Raw genomic sequence first — 19,279 nt, 5'->3', positions numbered from 1 at the left:
AGTTTCGTATCGTGTGTCTGTATTCTCAATTCGTTCCGGGTTGCCAACACTCGACAGATTCCTTCTCAAAGCTTTCCTTCTTCGGATGTTGGCGCCATCTATATCTCACAAGCTTGTTTCCTAACGAGGGAAGGAATATGGAGGACGAGTTTGATCAATTCGCACTGAATGCTATACAACATCTACCAGTACGAGCTGAGCATATAGCACGAGAAACACGGAAGGATATTCATTTAGGAAAATTGGTACAAGAATTGGAATCAGGGCGCGACCTTGCGCAGTTAGGACACAAGGCTCCGGAGGCGAAATATACTTTAGCAGCAAACTGTCTACTATTTGAACACAGAGTACTAATACCGCCTGTTCTTCGTCAAGCTGTTCAATGATCTACACATAGCACACATGGGGGTCGACAAAATGAAGGGTCTGGCACAATCTTTCGTCTACTGGCCAGGAATTGATTCAGACATCGAGCGAACGGCCAAATCCTGCAATGACTGCGCTCGCAATGCTACCGCCCCACCCAAGTTCAATACCCACCATTGGGAATACCCGAGCGGTCCCTGGGAGCGCATACATATTGACTACGCAGGCCCCGTGGCGGATACAATGCTGTTAATAATCGTCGATGTGTATAGTAAGTGGTTCGAAGTTAAAATCACATCTTCAACAACAACGGCAGCCACTGTAAATATCCTTGATGAACTGTTCACGGCGTACGGGGCTCCAATAACACTAGTATCCGACAACGGTCCGCAATTTACCGCTTCAGAATTCAAATCTTTCCTGAAAAGGAGTGGAATGAAATATCACAAACTTTCGGCACCCTAGCACCCAGCGACAAACGGGCAAGCAGAACGGTATGTTCAAACGGTGAAACATGCGCTGAATGCAATGGGAGTTTCTGCGGCAGTACCGAAAGGCTCCACAGAATATCAACGCTAAAATTTCGGAATAACAACGAGCCGCTTTCGATTCAAAGTTCCGCTTGTTTAGTCCGGGAGACCAAGTTTACTTTTTTTCTGGAAACACTAGAATGGACAAGTGGATTCCGGGAGTTATTTCTAATCGCTTGGGAGACCTTCACTACGAAGTCCTTTACAAAATGAAAACATTTAAACGTCACATCGATCAAATACGGTGTTTCATCAACAACGAATCCACACCACAGGGCATATTATGCGGAGCAAGCAGTTATGATAATAGAGGTGAGGTACCGCGACGAGTGCGTTTCTATGGGAACATCATGACGTCACAAGTTCCATCATCGAGCTCAGTACCAGATTCTTCAGTTTCGCTCGAGTCAACAAATGAACAATTTTCGACGCCATGTGGCAGCCCAAATCAACATAGAGAAGACTATGAACCTATACTACGCCGCTCAGATAGATTACGTCGCCCGCCGCTCAGGTTTTCTCCGTAGGAGGGAAGAAATGTTGTATATCAACCTTATGGAATACGATACACTTTTTAGTTCAGTGTAATATACCTTTCAGTTCAGTGTAATATAATACCAGCTTTACCAGACAGTTGAAAAAGAAGAGCGAAAAGCAGTCCACGCGTCTCGCGTTTTTATAAATGTAATTAATTTTTAATCGAATAAACTTGAGATAAATGTAATCGTATAATATTTAATCGGTCGTTCACCCACATACGCTACATAACCTACCCCGCGCAGGTCTCCGTCAGACGAAGGTTTTTTATATTTAATCGAAAGAATAAAGTTGTTTCTACGAATTTTTGCCATTAAGGAAGTTGCTTAAGGTGTAAATTGATAAAAAAAATATTCGAAAATTGACAATAACTTTGCTGTTTCGAGAGCTACAGATTCATCGTTGTTATAAAAAAATGTGTATTTTATCGCTTTTAACAACTATGTCGAAGACACTTTTAATAATAAAAAGTAATCGTAAAAAGTTATATTCGAAAAACCGTTTTTAAGGGGTCTACCCAAGCAAATCTACATATCTTGCTACTGTCACTATATAGAGCTTTAGTAGCTTCAGTAAAGATTTTCACAATAATATTTTCTAGAACTTTACTGAAGACAGCGAGCTTCTAGCTAAATTATTTGGGGAAATAAATTTTATATCTCACTTTTAGGGAATTAATCACTCAATTCATTATATCAAAAGATACATCTATTTATATCCAAAAACTTCTTCGACAAAATCCATTCTCCAAAGCCAATGGTTCAGGAGTTATTGAATTTTGATTGTGAAAACGTCGTTTTGCAACACTGTGCACCGCATGTGTTGCAATTGAAACTTTGTGTGCCTATTATATTAGTTACTGCGAAACATCGACCCACCACAACTGTGCTTTGGTTGAACCACTGTGAGTGCTTTCCAGGCTTCGCCCGCACGGATGGCCTCAATGACAATGATCCCGAAAGTATACTGAATGGCAGCTAATTCTGCGACGAAAATTGAAGCTGGATCATTGAGTATGAATGAGGCAGCAAGATTTTCGTTGGAGATACCGAAGCCTGTGGAGTTGATCCGTCAGTGTAGAACATTTTGCCGCAGTTGACTTGGTGGTATTCATTATAGAAAATATTTGGACACATTCCAGCGTTAAGGGACAATGTTTGCACGCCTCATGCAACTGTTAACAGTCCATCGTTTGAAAAATCCTGCGATGTTTACTCAAAAAAACTTACTTGAATACTTAAAAGTCAACGTTAATATTATGAGTTCGTTGTTTTTCAGGTTGTTTATTCGTTCTGAGAGGAGAAAATGTTGCTTCAGGAAACAACAGAGCAAAATACTGATTTTCTAACCTACGTATTTATCGAAAAACCTGCTCTAATTCAACCTTTAGAGCATCACTTTGTTCTAGGAATTTAATCATCGATATACACAGAACAATACTGTATACTTATATTTTTTAGTCCTTATGAAATTTTTTTCACGATCAGGGAACAACACCAAAATGAATACAAACGGTCGCATATTACGTAGTCACCTAACGCGACTCAAGTTCAAACACAGTGTGGCCCGGTATAGGATTATAGATCACAATCGACACCTTGTAGTGAAAAAGATGGTTTCAATTAGTTCTGGTATACATTATTGATATCGAAAAATATAGGAAATAAAATTTGATGTTCATTGGGTGACTATCGTTGCGGAGCAAATAAGACATTTGAAGTAATTTTGGTGCGCTGACTTTGTTTTTTGACATTATAAAATCTAGGTTTATCCGGACATACCGCAGACTCAGGTGATCTGCATTTGAAAAAGGCAAAATATCCTTCGGTAAAAGACAAAGTGTTAAGTTGTCGGAAAACTATAAGCTTGCTCATATTATCCTATTGCACGCTTTTCTAAACTTTCTTCCTTCAACTCCTTGCTCTTCCTTGAGTACTATGGCTTTTAATATTGAAAAATATTTCACACCTTCCAGTTTCTTGCTAATTAAATGTCTTTACAACCCAAAAAAAGAAAAAATAATTCACTCTTAGTGGTTAATAAAAAAGGGAAAAATATAAAATTTTGAAAACAAAATTCACTGTTGATTAGGGCAGATCAATTTTTTTTTATTTAATGTTTAACTAAGATGTTTCTAGATGATTTGGGTGCACAATATTGAATCGTGGCGATTTAAAATTTTATCAGCTACTATTACTAGCCATTAAGGTGGTTCAAAGATATTTTTTCTTGTTGTGTCACAACGCAGCGTTAAGGCTGTCAAACGATTATATTTAGTCAAGCAGTTATTACTATATTTACATATTGTATGCAATGTTGTCACGAATTACTAGTTATACGTTTGAAGTATTTATTTTGAAAGAGAATATTGCCCTTCCTGTTTAACCTGTGGTGATTGTACAACCGTTTCTACTCACAGATCTGCCAAATGACACATAATGGTGATGATTGCAGAAATTAATCAAGATGTAGCCGATTACCTCGATTTTTGGAAAAAAGGACAGGACCCAGCTTTTTGAAAATTTATATATATTACACAACAATTTTTTTTTTTCGTTGAAAAATTTTACACAATTGAATTACCTAAATGGAAATTTGTGAAATAGTATCTTTTATCTGCGGTTTCTAAAAAACGCGTGCCTGCAGGATAAAATTTTGACTTAAACGTAGCATTAAAAGAATACTTCGAATTGTGTTCTGATATTATTATGTTATATTCTTAGATAGTTTATCTATTGATACAAGCAATGAAAAAACCTGTTTTAATCCACCTAGCGGTGCAATTGTGCCTTTCTTAATCATGAACACGATAATTTTTAATTGCTTATATTTATTAAAAGCTTTCAAATGTATACATTACAATTTTATTATACATGACTTGACAACTATATACAAGAAAAGAAATCATTATTCGAGTTCTAAAATTTTGCAAAAGAAAAACCAGCCACAGTAATATTGAATTGAAAAACCTGTTTTAATCCACCTAGTGGTGCAATTGTGCCTTTCTCATTTCTCCAAATTATGATTTAATAGCTGGTTCGTACAATATAACATTATGGAAATGTTTTTCACTCTTATTACACTTGGTAAGCATATATAAAGAGCACCTTTTTGCATTCATCGCGGTATCGGTTTGAATCGGAGTTTTCTATGTGATCGCACTCCACATCCCGTATCTCCGGAGCCGGAAGTCGGATGGAGATGGAATTTAATATCAGTTTCCGGGGACGCAACACCTTTCATTTAAAACTAAGTTGATCAAATTGGTGTAGCCATTTTCGAGAAACCAATATAACCGTTATTCTGAATTTGGATGCTTCCGGATCCGTCGATGGTGACCAGTGTGGCCAAAGAGACTTTGAATGACTGTTGGCGACCTAGATCTACAAACTCAACAGTTGTGTTTACATTTTGGAAAAAATTTCACCTTCTTACATTCATCGCAGAATTCGTTAGAATCGGGATTTGCTGCGTAATCGTACGTATCACCCTGTAATTCAGGAACCAGAACTCGGATCCACACAAAACTCAACAGCAGCTGATGGACCTTTCATTTAAAATCAAGTTTGTCAAAATCGGTTCAGAAAATTCCGAGAAACCGATGTTGACAAATCAACAAATTTTGTTTTGTAACCATACTCTTCAATTCGTAATCCGGAACAAGATGTCGGTTGAAAATGAAATTCAATAGCAACCTATGGGAATATTATACCTTTCATTTGAATCTTAGTTTGTAAAAATCGGTTCAGCCATCTCCGAGAAACCGATGTGGACATTTTGTTAACAAATCCGCACATACACATACATATATACATACATACATACATACATACATACATACATACATGCATTCATACATACATACATACATACATACATACATACAAACATACAAACATACATACATACATACATACATACATACATACATACATACATACACACAGATATTTGGCGATCTCGGCGAACTGAGTCGAATGTTATATGAGACTCGGCCCTTCGGGCCTCGGTTATAAAGTCGGTTTTTGAAGTAATTGCATAACCTTTCTATATGAGAAAGGCAAAAGAATAATATTTAATTAGCTTAATCAGCATGACTTCAATGTTTTCTTCATGTGATTATATTTTGAAATATTGGTGGAATGGTGGGTTAGTAGAGTGAGAGTAGAGGATGCGTCAGAAATCCTTCATCTTATTTCGGTATACGGGGTGGATGAAGGAAATGCGGGCGTGAGGGTGGTCCAAGGGGAGGGGAGTGATGAAGGAGGGAGGTGTAAGGGCAAGAGGGGGGGGGGGCGGCGACGCAATACTCAACTGCATATTTTGCCTTCCATTTGAGATTTGGTTTGAGAAAATCGGTTCAGTCATCACCGATGTGACTGAATATGCCCGAAATTCCGGAATCGTCGATAGTGGACAATATATTTAAAGAATGTTTGATTGGCAATCAGTGATCTAGATCTGCGATTAGAAGTAATTTGGTGACCATTTCAATAGTTTTTAGCCTCTGAGGTATTACGATTGTAACGATTTATATGGGAAATTCCAGTGTATCCTTACTAACACCCCTGTAACTCCGGAAGCAAAAATCAGAACCGAATGAAAATCAGCAGCAGTCAATGGTATTACTGTATCTTTCATTTGAAATCAAGTTTGTAAAAATCGGTAGAGAATTCGTTGGGGAATGGGTGTGATATTAGCTTAGGAACTTGGCGGGTTCCCCGGGGGTGTCATGAACCGTCATATGGTCAAAGCTGCTTTGATTGATCATTAGTGATCCAGATCCGCAAACTACATCAATTAATGTTACATCAATTTTAATATGTTTTACATCATTTGAACATCATGGTGGTACCAGTTTATATGGGAATTTGCTGTGTGACCGCACTCTTCAACCCGTAACTCCGGAACCGGAAGTCGGATCAACTAAAAATTCAATAGCAGCTTATGGGAGCGTTATACCTTTCAGATGAAACTAAGTTTGCGAAAATCGGTTCAGCCATCTCTGAGAAAATTCTGTGAGTTTAAATGACACACACACACATACACACACATACATACATACATACACAGACATTTGCCGATCTCGACGAACTGAATCGAATGGTGTATGACACTCGGCCCTCCGGGCCTTGGTTAAAAAGTCGATTTTTACAGTGATTGCATTTTTTATTAACATTTAACAGTGATTGCATAGCCTTTCTTTATATAAGAAAGGCAAAAAGGAGCGAAATCGGTTAAGCCCCTGTTCAGTCCGCTCTGCGGGCTGAAAAAGTTAATTGCGCAGCAGAAAAAAGCAATGACGTGGTAAGCGTTAATTGCGCAGTAAACATCAATTGCGCAGTAGATTTTTCCCCCCAATCACAGCGAAGCACGTATATGCAGCAGCTATATAAGCGCACCTCTCAAGCAGCCATTTATTCAGTTGCGAACGAACCATTCAGTGGTCAGCAGTTGAACCAACAACAAGAAGATCGGACAACAGCAGCAGCAGCAGCAAGCTTCGACGAGCATCAGCACCGAGAGCCCATGCACGATCGTGCATAAACGTGTTTGCTCTGCCTCATCGGGATTGATTCAAGCTGCGCCTGCCGACGAACTAATGCCAGAAGGAAGGAAGCAGATTTTCAGCCAGTTGCAGTGCAGCCGCCGGTGGCGTGAGCGCTACCACATAGACGAGAAAAGTGTGAATTAAATTTGAAATGTGAATTAACACGAGTGAAACAATGAATACAGAGTAGTTAATTGTATCCTCTGTGTTTCACTTCTCACCGTTCATCCGTAAAGAATTCCATTTGGTAAAGAGTTAATTTGAAATTGATAAAGAATTAATAAGAATTCCATTGGGACGAAGCTCGTCAACTCATCCAACCAGCCATCCGCCCGACAGTCCTTGGATCCTCATACAAGTCACAACATGTTTTTTGGTCCTTCGAGCCGGATCTAAGGAAAGGCAGCCACATCCGACGGAATTGGTCCGTCTTACGCAGCGACGAGGTGGATAAAGAGAAGCAATCAATCCGACGGGACTGGCCCGTCTCCAGCATGAAGAAAAATGGTTTCGAGAACAGTGTTGAAGTGAAACATAGAAGGAAGAATCCAAGTGATAAGTGAAAAATTAACAATAAACATAACATTGAACATTGAACCATCCAAGTGAGTGAAAAAAGTGCGAAATGACGAAAAGAACGCCAGCAAAGAAGGCTACCCCATCGGAAGGTGAAAAGGCCGAAGAGCAACCTGTGAATGCGTTGATCCACAACCGTGGAATGGCGCAACGGATCATCAGCAGAATCAGAAACATCCTGCAGAAAGCTGAAACCGAGCAAACAGAGCTAACACCAGCTCAGATAAAAGTGTACCAAAAAAGTGTTGAAGGTGCATATGTCGAGTTCACTAAGCATCACCAAGAGATCGTAGCCCAAATCCCAACAAGTGAACGCGATGAACAAGATGAGTGTTTCATGCAGTTCGTCGATCTTCATGAAGAAGTTTCGATTTTTCTGGAATCCTGGCTCCAGAATTTCGCCCGACCAACAACTCAGCAGCCGCATCCACCAGCAACCCAACCATAATTGCTAGTCCAACAGTCTCTTCCTCGTGCAATTCCTACATTTGATGGCAAGCATGAGCACTGGGAAAAATTTAAAGTGATGTTCCAAGATGTAGTTGATAAAACGAACGAGCCGACCCGCATCAAGTTATAGCATCTCGAAAAGGCACTAATTGGAGACGCCGCCGGACTGATAGACGCTAAAACAATCAGTGATGGCAATTACGAACGAGCATGGCAGCTTCTTGAGGAACGGTATGCTGATAAGCGACGAATGGTCGATCGTCATCTGGCAGGTCTACTGCGCGTGAAAAAATTGTCTAAGGAATGTTAGTGGAAACCGTCGATGGCCACATTGAAAACCTGAAGTTCCTTGGTCAGGCTTTCACTGGCATTTCCGAGCACATGGTAGTGTTCCTAATAGCTCGTGCCTTGGACGATGAGACGAAAAAAATGTGGGAATCTACTGTGGAGAAAGGAGAGCTTCCAAAATACGAGACAACGATCGCCTTTCTTAAGAATCGCATTTCTGTGTTGGAGAGATGCCAAACTTCCATCGACATCAGTCAACCTAAACAACGAATGCAGATCAGGCAATCATCATCCCAGCTCGCCAAGCAGCCTCCAAAGAAAGCCAATGCAGCAACAGCTGCACAATCTGCAGATCCTCATTGTGTTTTTTGTGGTGGAAATCATTTTTCGTTCAAGTGTTCTGAGTTTAATGGACTTTCGGTTAGTGATCGTCTGGCCAAAGTGAAAGAGAAGAATGTGTGCTTCAACTGCTTGAGACGTGGCCACCATGTAACTGATTGCTCATCGAAGAAAACGTGCTCCAAGTGTCAGCGAAAACATCACACGTTGCTTCACTCGGAAGAGGGACCACAGCAGCCAAAATTCAGCAAAGCGGATGAAATTTCTAATTCGTCATCGGAATCGTCAGTTCATGTGCCAGTTACAGCAAGCATCCAGTCAACGACGAGTGGTGTACCTGTTAATACTGCTCACTCACGTGTTCCTGAGAAGCCATCTATTCATGTGTTTTTGCTCACAGCGTTGGTCAATGTATTGGATCGAGACCAGCAGCCCCATCCGTGCAGAGTACTTTTAGACTGTGGTTCGCAAGTAAGTTTCATCACACAGTCAATGGCTATCGCATTGAACATGCCGACAGACGAGGTGAGTGTTCCTATAACTGGTATTGGTAGTGTCAGGTCAATGTTGAAGCAACGAGGAAATGTCCAAGTCCAATCTAGGTGCAATGATTACTCGTTCGTCTTAAATTGCCTTGTGTCCCCCAAAATAACTGGTTCCATTCCATCGATCAATATTGCTATCGAGTCGTGGGACATTCCGCTAGGCATCCAACTTGCAGATCCTTATTTTTACAAACCAGAACGAATCGACATGCTGATCGGGATGGATTATTTTTATGAATTGATGAAACCTGGTTATCTCAAATTATCCGATAATCTTCCTGGATTATATGATTCCCAGCTGGGTTGGCTAGTGAGTGGCAATTATATCGAGAGTCTTCATTCTGGCATAGTATTACAATCCCTCACCGTACGTTCCGATCCATTGGAAGAACTTGTGCAAATATTTTGGGAAGTAGAGGGTGTCTGTCCTGAGTGCATAGTAACAACCGAAGGAGAAAAGTGTGAGCAGCACTTTTTGGCAACGCATCGCCGAGATTCAACTGGTCGCTATGTAGTGCAACTTCCGTTGAAAGATTCCATGGTTAGACTTTCAGATTCTCGTTCTATGGCCCTACGAAGATTTTTTCTCCTAGAATCAAAACTGTCTCGTCATCCCGATCTGAAACTTAAATATGACGCCTTTATGGATGAATACGAAACGCTCCAACATTGTAAGGAAATTCAGGAATCCAACGATCCTCCAGATTTAGTCAAATGGTATCTCCCACATCATGCAGTACTCCGCCCTTCTAATTCGACAACTCAATGTCGGGTCGTATTTGATGCTTCGGCAAAGGTTTCTGGTAGCTCGTTAAATGATGCAATGATGGTGGGACCAACCGTGCAAGCCGATTTTTTGTCAATAATTCTCCAGTTTCGTAAATTCCGATACTTTCTCAGCGCAGATATAGCTAAAATGTACCGTCAAATTATTGTGGATCCATGCCATAGCCCGATGCAGCGAATTTTCTGGCGAAAATCTCCCAACGAAAGATTGCGTGTTTTGGAATTAACAACCGTGACGTATGGCACAGCTTCAGCTCCCTTTTTGGCCACGCGGGCTCTTCTCCAACTGGCTCGTGACGAGCGAGAAAAATACCCTTTAGCGGCCCGTGTAATCGAGGAAAGCTTCTACGTCGATAATGCACTCTTTGGATCTAACGATTTCCAACAGGCAATCAACATTCAAGCAGAACTAATTCAGTTGCTCCAATCTGGAGGTATGCATCTACACAAATGGTCCGGCAATGACAAACGTCTATTATTGCCGATTCCGCCTGAAGATCGAGATGCTTTCATCACTGTTGGGGAGAGTGGCGCAAACGAAGTCATTAAAACTCTCGGCTTACTATGGGACCCCAGCTCCGATGAATTTCTTTTCGTTGCTCATATTCCAGAAATTTCTGAAACTCCAACAAAACGTCAGGTCCTCTCCACAATAGCAAAGATTTTTGATCCATTAGGCCTAATCTCTCCAGTCGTGGTCATCGCAAAAATCTTGATGCAAACCCTTTGGAAAAACAAGCTGGGTTGGGATGATTAATTAGATGAGCAGCTCTGTCTTCAGTGGAGAGAATTTTTAGCCTCTTTGCCAGTAGCTGAACAAATTAGGTTTCCGAGGCTCGTCATGGAAAACAATGCTTTATGCTTTGAATTGCACGGCTTCGCTGATGCGTCACAAGTCGCATATGGAGCCTGCGTTTATGTTCGATCCATTCATGCGGATGGTACAGCAAGCTTGAAACTAGTCAGCAGCAAGTCAAAATTAGCTCCAATCGCCCCCCTCACGATTCCAAGAAAAGAATTATTGACCGCACTTCTTCTCTCCCGATTGATAGACAAAGTCCTTAAAGCGATGGCAGTGAGTTTCGAATCAATAAATCTCTGGTGAGACAGTCAAGTTGTGTTGGCATGGTTACGCAAATCCCCGGATAGCTTACTTGTATTCGTGCGTAATCGTGTAGCAGAAATTATAGCCAACGATGAACATAAATGGGGCTATGTTAGGACAAATGACAATCCAGTCGATACTGTATCTCGTGGACAAAGAGCTGCGGAACTGGCCAACAATGACAGATATTGGAATGGTCCGAATTTCTTGCGAACGGTCAACTACCAAATAGAAAACCATACGAGTCTTGAAGATTGTGATATTCCTGAACTGAAGTCAACCATTCAAGTACACTTGGTGTTGAAATACGACGAATTTCCAGTACTAACGAGGTACGAGTCCTTTCGTAAAACCCAGCAAATTGTTGCCTATGTGATGCGTTTTATTACAAACTGCCGAATGGTTAAGAAAGATCGAGTTGTCACTATATATCCAACAATTTCAGAACTTCAAGACTCGTTGAAAAGAATCGTGGGTGCAATCCAGCATCAAGAACTATTTAAGGAGATTAAATGCGTTAAATAGGTGAGCCTAACCATCGTCTCAACAGTTTGAATCCGTTTCTGGAAAATGATTTGCTACGAGTAGGTGGTCGAATTCGACATGCCCAACTACCATATGAGACAAAACACCAGCTCATTCTCCCCAATAAGAGCCCAGTAACCCACAATTTAATCTCATCAATTCATCGAGAGAATCTTCATGTTGGTCCGTCAGGTGTAATTACCATATTGCGACAACAGTTTTGGTTGTTAAAGGCTAGGTCCACTGTCAGAGAAGTCCTCAAGAAATGCGTCACATGTTTCAGAACCAATCCGAGCACGATTAATCAACAAATGGGAGATTTGCCTTCATATCGACTATATGCTGCACCAACATTCCAGAGGGTCGGTATTGATTTCGCAGGCCCAATACTAGTCAAACAGACATCACGAAGAACAATTCCGGTAAAGGGATACATTTGTGTATTTGTATGCATGGTAACCAAAGCTATGCATTTGGAGGCAGTAGAAGATTTGTCCACAAACGCCGTCCGCACTGCGGGCTGAAAAAGTTAATTGCGCAGCAGAAAAAAGCAATGACGTGGTAAGCGTTAATTGCGCAGTAAACATCAATTGCGCAGTAGATTTTTTCCACCAATCACAGCGAAGCACGAATATGCAGCAGCTATATAAGCGCACCTCTCAAGCAGCCATTCATTCAGTTGCGAACGAACCATTCAGTGGTCAACAGTGGAACCAACAACAAGAAGATCGGACAACAACAGCAGCAGCAGCAGCAGCAGCAAGCTTCGACGAGCATCAGCACCGAGAGCCCATGCACGATCGTGCATAAACGTGTTTGCTCTGCCTCATCGGGATTGATTCAAGCTGCGCCTGCCGACGAACGAATGCCAGAAGGAAGGAAGCAGATTTTCAGCCAGTTGCAGTGCATGCCAGCTGCAGCCACCGGTGGCGTGAGCGCTACCACATAGACGAGAAAAGTGTGAATTAAATTTGAAATGTGAATTGACACGAGTGAAACAATGAATACAGAGTAGTTAATTGTATCCTCTGTGTTTCACTTCTCACCGTTCTCATCCGTAAAGAATTCCATTTGGTAAAGAGTTAATTTGAAATTGATAAAGAATTAATAAGAATTCCATTGGGACGAAGCTCGTCAACCCATCCAACCAGCCATCCGCCCGACAGTCCTCATACAAGTCACAACAGTCCCAAAAAGTCGATTTTTATAAAAAAATATTTTCGAGATAACATATAATCTCGACGTTTCATGTATTTTAAAGATGTTTGGCATCAAAAATACGAATTCGATTTCTGAATTTTCATGGGGTCCCTCCCTTTGAAAAATTTTTGAGATACGGCTTACATGGGAATTTCATATGTGACCGGACGGTTTAGTCTATATTTCCGGTACCATATAAGCAATCCGTACAAAATTTTATAAACATCTGTGGGGATATTATAGCTATCATTTGGGACTAAGTTTGTGAAAATCGGCCCAACCATTTCCGGGAAACTGATGTAAGTTCGTTAATTTTGAAAGATGGCGGTTTTTCCCGGGCACTTCCGGATTCGTCTATGGTGGTCAGTGTAGTCAACGAAAGTTTGGTTGGCCGTCGGTGACCTAGAACTGCAAATTTGAGTTGTTTGAGAGACATTTTAGCTAATTTTTTACCTTTTTTGCTTTCATCGGGGCATCGGTTTGAATCGCAATTTGCTATGTGATCGCACGCCACAACCCGTAACTCCAGAACCGGAAGTCGGATCGAGATGAAATTTCATAGCCATTTATGGGGGCGCAATACCTTTCATTTGAGACTAAGTTTGGTTGAATCGGTCAAGCCATCTCCGAGAAACCGATGTGACTGTTATTCTGAATTTGGATACTTCCGCCGGGGCTTCCAGAATCGATGATGGTGGCCAATGTGACCAAAGAGACTTTGAATGGATGTTAGTGACCTAATACTACAAATCGAAGCAGTTGTGGTCATATTTTCGAAAAAATTTCACTTTTATGCGCTCATTGCAGAATTTATTAAAATCGACATTTTCTGCGTGATCGTGCTCACCACCCTGTAATTCCAGAAACGGAAGTCGGATACATTAGAAATTCAATAGCAGCCTATGGGATCGTTGCACCTTTCATTTGAGAATAAGTTTGTCAAAATCGGTTTAGCCATCTCTGAGAAAAATTAGTGACATTTTTGGTCACATATACACACACACACAGACGCACATTAGGGTGGGGCATTGTTATATGGAAAAACGTAATCTTAACCAAATCAACCGAGCACAGCACTTTTTTGGTTCCATTTGGGGTCCCAAACAACTGTACAAAATTTGGGGTCGATTGGATTTGACCGGGCGTAGCGCATTGCGTTTGAAATTTGTATGGAAATTAGTATGGGAAAACCTACTTTTTTGCATTTTCAATTTTGCAGACTACAATTCTTCCTGCAGTATACCAACGATTAGATAAAAGTGTAGTCCAGGATATGCTGAACAACTTTTCCCAAGGATGCATGGTGCTAGAATGTCTCTACAACAAGTTATAGCTGTTCAAAGTTCGATAGATCGAATTAATTGCCAAAAATCTTTTTTTTTTGCCAAAACTGCGGATGTACCAATGATATTTCATATAGCATACCAAAATAACATCATATACTTTAGATTTACCACATTGGTATGTTAGGATGAATTATTCAAAAGCCTTAGCTCTATTTCATGGGCGTAGGTAGTTTCGCAATAGGGTGTAAGAAAAGTTGTTCATCGTATCCTGGACTACACTTCTATCTAATTGTTGGTATACTGAAGGAAGAATTGTAGTCTGTAAAATTGAAAATGCAAAAAAGTAGGTTTTTCCATACTAATTTCCATACAAATTTCAAACGCAATGCGCTACGCCCGGTCAAATCCAATCGACCCCAAATTTTGTACAGTTGTTTGGGATCCCAAATTGAACCAAAAAGTGCTGTGCTGAAAAAAACGATCATTTTGCCCCACCCTTACGCACATACACACATGCATACATACACACGCACAGCCATTTGCCGAACTCGACGAACTGAATCGAATGGTATATGTCACTCGGCCCTCCGGGCCTCCGTTAAAAGGTCAGTTTTCAGAGCAATTGCAATACCTTTCTATTGTGAAAGGCAAAAACTCGATTATTTTTCGATATTATAACCTACCTTAACTCTTACGTCCCCAACCCCCATTTCGTTGCAAATGTTAAATTTAAAAATAACGGTTCTCAGCCGCGTTCCAACCAAATTTGACCCTCAAAATGTCTTTTAGCGTACACTTTTTTCGCGAATTCATGCAGTTTGACAAGCCGCAAGACAAGGTTCCAAAAGTGTCCAAAAGTGTCCGCTTTGTCGGAGGAACCCGGTTACCGAAATATCCCGCGGTGTGGCCATTTCGTCTTTCAGTGTGCTTGTTTGGCAAAATCATGAAGTTTGAAGTGCTGAAAGACGGGATTTGAAACCAGTCGAAAATCGTCTCTTATATATATATATATATATATATATATATATATATATATATATATATATATATATATATATATATATATATATATATATATATATATATATATATATATATATATATATATATATATATATATATATATATATATATATATATATATATATATATATATATATATATATATATATATATATATATATATATATATATATATATATATATATATATATATATATATATATATATATATATATATATATATATATATATATATATATATATATATATATAAATTTATATATATACACTGCTGGCCAATAAAATAGGTGTGTGATAGATTAAAATAATCTCTCTTTTTCTCTCAATTACGCATACCAAGCTGCAGCAGTCTCAATCACACCTACCGCACACAGAAGCCTTGGGATCTGTCAAGTTACTAGTGGGTTGTTGGCGCAGATTATATTTGCAATTTTTGTCAAGATGCAAAACAAGACTACCGCAGGCTTTTTCGTGTGGTCAATATAATAGGTGTGTGAAATATATTAACGTGTTATTATTTTACATAATTCCATTATACGTTTTGTTTGGTGAAGTTTGAATTCTGCGTGTTAATAAATGTATTCAAATGTTGATTAAGTCAAAGATTTGTTATAGAATGGGTCGTGCATCTCACTGTACTCAAGTGGAACGAGTTTTGCTGAGAAATTTTGTTCACAAAGATAAGACGTATAAATAAATCGCGAATACACTGCGGCGTTCCGAAAACTTCGTTACAAATGCCTTAAAACCTTTGAAAATAGGAAACACGTAAAAAACCCAAGAAAACATCTACAGCAGCTGACCATCGTATTGCAATTTTAGCGAAATTTGATCAATTCGCGTCATCCAAAACCAATTCAGCACAAATTGGAAAAGTGGCAGGTCCGAGAACAGTTCGCTGTAGGCCGTAAAATTCCAATCTTCCAGAAAGAATTGGTAAGAAGGTTTCACTATTTCGAAGCCAAAGCCTTTGAAGAAAAATGCAATTTGCTTTTCAACAGTGTTAATAGGCCTGGTTCAGAACGAATCAAAAAATGGCGACATATCCTTCGGAGGGACGCATCAAAGGTAAACCTGTTTTCCTCTGATGCGCAACGAAACGTTAAACGTCCAAAGTGCAAACAGTTTGATCTGCGACACACGCAAAATATGGTTAAGCACGGTGGCGAGAACAATGAGGTTTGGAGCTTGCTTCTCGTGGAATTGCGCAGGTCCTATTCTTCGCAACGCCACTATAATGGCAAGATTCGAATGCAAGGCTAAAGGATGGACATCCTAAAGGATGTCATGCAGTCCTATGCCAAAGATAACGTGCCTTTACATGACAGTTTCTGCAAGATATTGACCAAAAACACACATCGAAGTATGTAAAGGAATGATTTCGGGATAGTAAAGTGACTATAATTTCGGACCATGTCAATCTCCTGTCATCAATCCAGTAGAAAATTTACGGAATGTACTTAAAAAGAAGTTATTCGATCGAAATTTTACAAATAAGGATCGTTTGTGGAAAGCAGTTTAAAAGGAATGCTACCCTATACCAACGGAAACTTATCAGCGTTTGAATGACTCAATGTCAAGACAAATGGATAAAATTTGATTGAATAAGGGAGCTTACACAGGTTACTAGATGTTAAAAATGTTGAAGTCTTAAAATCATTGGATTTGAAAAATTTTAATGCAGTGGATTACAATACACCTATTTCATCGACCAGGTACTTTTTTGGATTTCATAGAGAAGAAAGAGTTACGATGAAGCATAACATTTAATTTACAAATAAAAGTGTTCTTTTTCATATTTACGACTGTGCCTAACTATAAAATATTTGAATATAGAAATATTTTTAGAGAAAACTCAAAATTTCATGTATTTTTATCTCACACCTATTTTATTGACCAGCAGTGTATATATATATATATATATATATATATATATATATATATATATATATATATATATATATATATATATATATATATATATATATATATATATATATATATATATATATATATATATATATATATATATATATATATATATATATATAATACAACTAAGTTGGCGTACGTAAGACCGCGCATCACTTAGGAACGGCTTGAGGGATTTGCACAATTTGTTCTTCATTTAGTTATGTGGAACAATGTTAGATACAAATAAAATCTGTAAATCTTCCATAATTTTCCTGTTAGGGTGGGTGCTCCTATAGTTGAGGTGTACCAATAGTTGCAGTAGTGGGTTATACGCCTAACTAAGATACCAGCCATTAACAAATATTTTTTTATCGATTCATCGCACTAAAATTATGCGTATGCGACAATAAAACTGTTATCCTTGAAATTGGCTCAAATAACTATTGAAAAAAATGATTTTTTTTAGCTCCCTTGCACCTATAGTTGATATAGTGTACCTATAGTTGCAAGTCCCATAAGAAAGTAATGGGATTTGCAACAATAGGAACCGAAATTAGCGATTGCACCACTATTGGTACATGTGTTCCTATAGTGGTACAAGCGGTTTTGAATACATAAATTGGTTATTAAATCATCTTTATATTTTTCCTATTAAGTAGGGACTGAAAGCTTAATGTATTAACATTGCCCATAGGTCTATTCATCGATTTTTTATCAAAAGTTTTCCATAAGTATGCGACTATTGGTACATCCACCCTAGTGCAATTATGCTTTTCTCATATATGACCACATCTATATATATATATATATATATATATATATATATATATATATATATATATATATATATATATATATATATATATATATATATATATATATATATATATATATATATATATATATATATATATATATATATATATATATATATATATATATATATATATATATATATATATATATATATATATATATATATATATATATATATATATATATATATATATATATATATATATATATATATATATATGTTTGTGTTCTTAGTTTGACCACCTGGAGCACAATTAAATAAATTGCTCTGTTTTCCTACACACAGTCGTTTGAAATCCCTTGGTATCGAAGTCGAAGTAGCAGTGCATCTGCTCCTTTATATTTTCTTCTGCCATTTTCAATGGTCGCCTAAATGAAATTTTTCAACCAAAGCACAGTTGTTGTGGGTCGATGTTGCGCAGTTACTAATATAATAGGCACACAAAGTTTCAATTGCAGCACATGCGGTGCACAGTGTTGCAAAACGATGTTTTCACGATCAAAATTCAATAACTCCTGAATCATTGGTTTTGGAGAATGGATTTTTTCGAAGAAGTTTCTAGATATAAATAGATGCATCTTTTGATATAATGAATTGAGTGAATATTTATTTATTTACTGGTCTTCGAGTTACTCGTACAGACAGTTCCTTAATTAATATTAATTCTATGTTTAAAGGTAGTCTTAGTAATGCTAAAATCATGTTTGTCAGCTACATTATTAAAATTACGATAGCATACATTGAAAGGATTGTTTTGAGAAAAAAGAGTACGATACATCGGCAACCGAAAGATGATATTTCATATAGCATACCAAAATAACATCATATACTTTAGATTTACCACATTGGTATGTTAGGATGAATTATTCAAAAGCCTTAGCTCTATTTCATGGGCGTAGGTAGTTTCGCAATAGGGTGTAAGAAAAGTTGTTCATCGTATCCTGGACTACACTTCTATCTAATTGTTGGTATACTGAAGGAAGAATTGTAGTCTGTAAAATTGAAAATGCAAAAAAGTAGGTTTTTCCATACTAATTTCCATACAAATTTCAAACGCAATGCGCTACGCCCGGTCAAATCCAATCGACCCCAAATTTTGTACAGTTGTTTGGGATCCCAAATTGAACCAAAAAGTGCTGTGCTGAAAAAAACGATCATTTTGCCCCACCCTTACGCACATACACACATGCATACATACACACGCACAGCCATTTGCCGAACTCGACGAACTGAATCGAATGGTATATGTCACTCGGCCCTCCGGGCCTCCGTTAAAAGGTCAGTTTTCAGAGCAATTGCAATACCTTTCTATTGTGAAAGGCAAAAACTCGATTATTTTTCGATATTATAACCTACCTTAACTCTTACGTCCCCAACCCCCATTTCGTTGCAAATGTTAAATTTAAAAATAACGGTTCTCAGCCGCGTTCCAACCAAATTT

General features: G+C 38.5%; 2 protein-coding genes across 2 annotated transcripts; both read left to right on the top strand.

Annotated features, from left to right (window-relative positions):
• Positions 1-417: 417 nt before the first annotated feature.
• LOC131680130 (uncharacterized protein K02A2.6-like) lies at positions 418-831 on the top strand. The gene has a single exon (XM_058960853.1). The coding sequence runs from the start codon at positions 418-420 to the stop codon at positions 829-831; it is 414 nt and encodes a 137-aa protein (XP_058816836.1).
• Positions 832-8,313: 7,482 nt separating this feature from the next.
• On the top strand, positions 8,314-12,547 carry LOC131680128 (uncharacterized). Its single transcript, XM_058960852.1, has 3 exons — positions 8,314-9,162; positions 9,481-10,402; positions 12,297-12,547. Exons 1-3 carry the CDS (start codon positions 8,314-8,316, stop codon positions 12,545-12,547), a joined length of 2,022 nt encoding a protein of 673 aa, XP_058816835.1.
• Positions 12,548-19,279: the final 6,732 nt, after the last annotated feature.

Source organism: Topomyia yanbarensis, chromosome 2 (genome assembly GCF_030247195.1).
Source record: "Topomyia yanbarensis strain Yona2022 chromosome 2, ASM3024719v1, whole genome shotgun sequence".
Classification (NCBI taxonomy): domain Eukaryota; kingdom Metazoa; phylum Arthropoda; class Insecta; order Diptera; family Culicidae; genus Topomyia; species Topomyia yanbarensis.
Note: the sequence above shows the minus strand (reverse complement) of the source record. Positions and strands in the feature narration are given on the sequence as shown.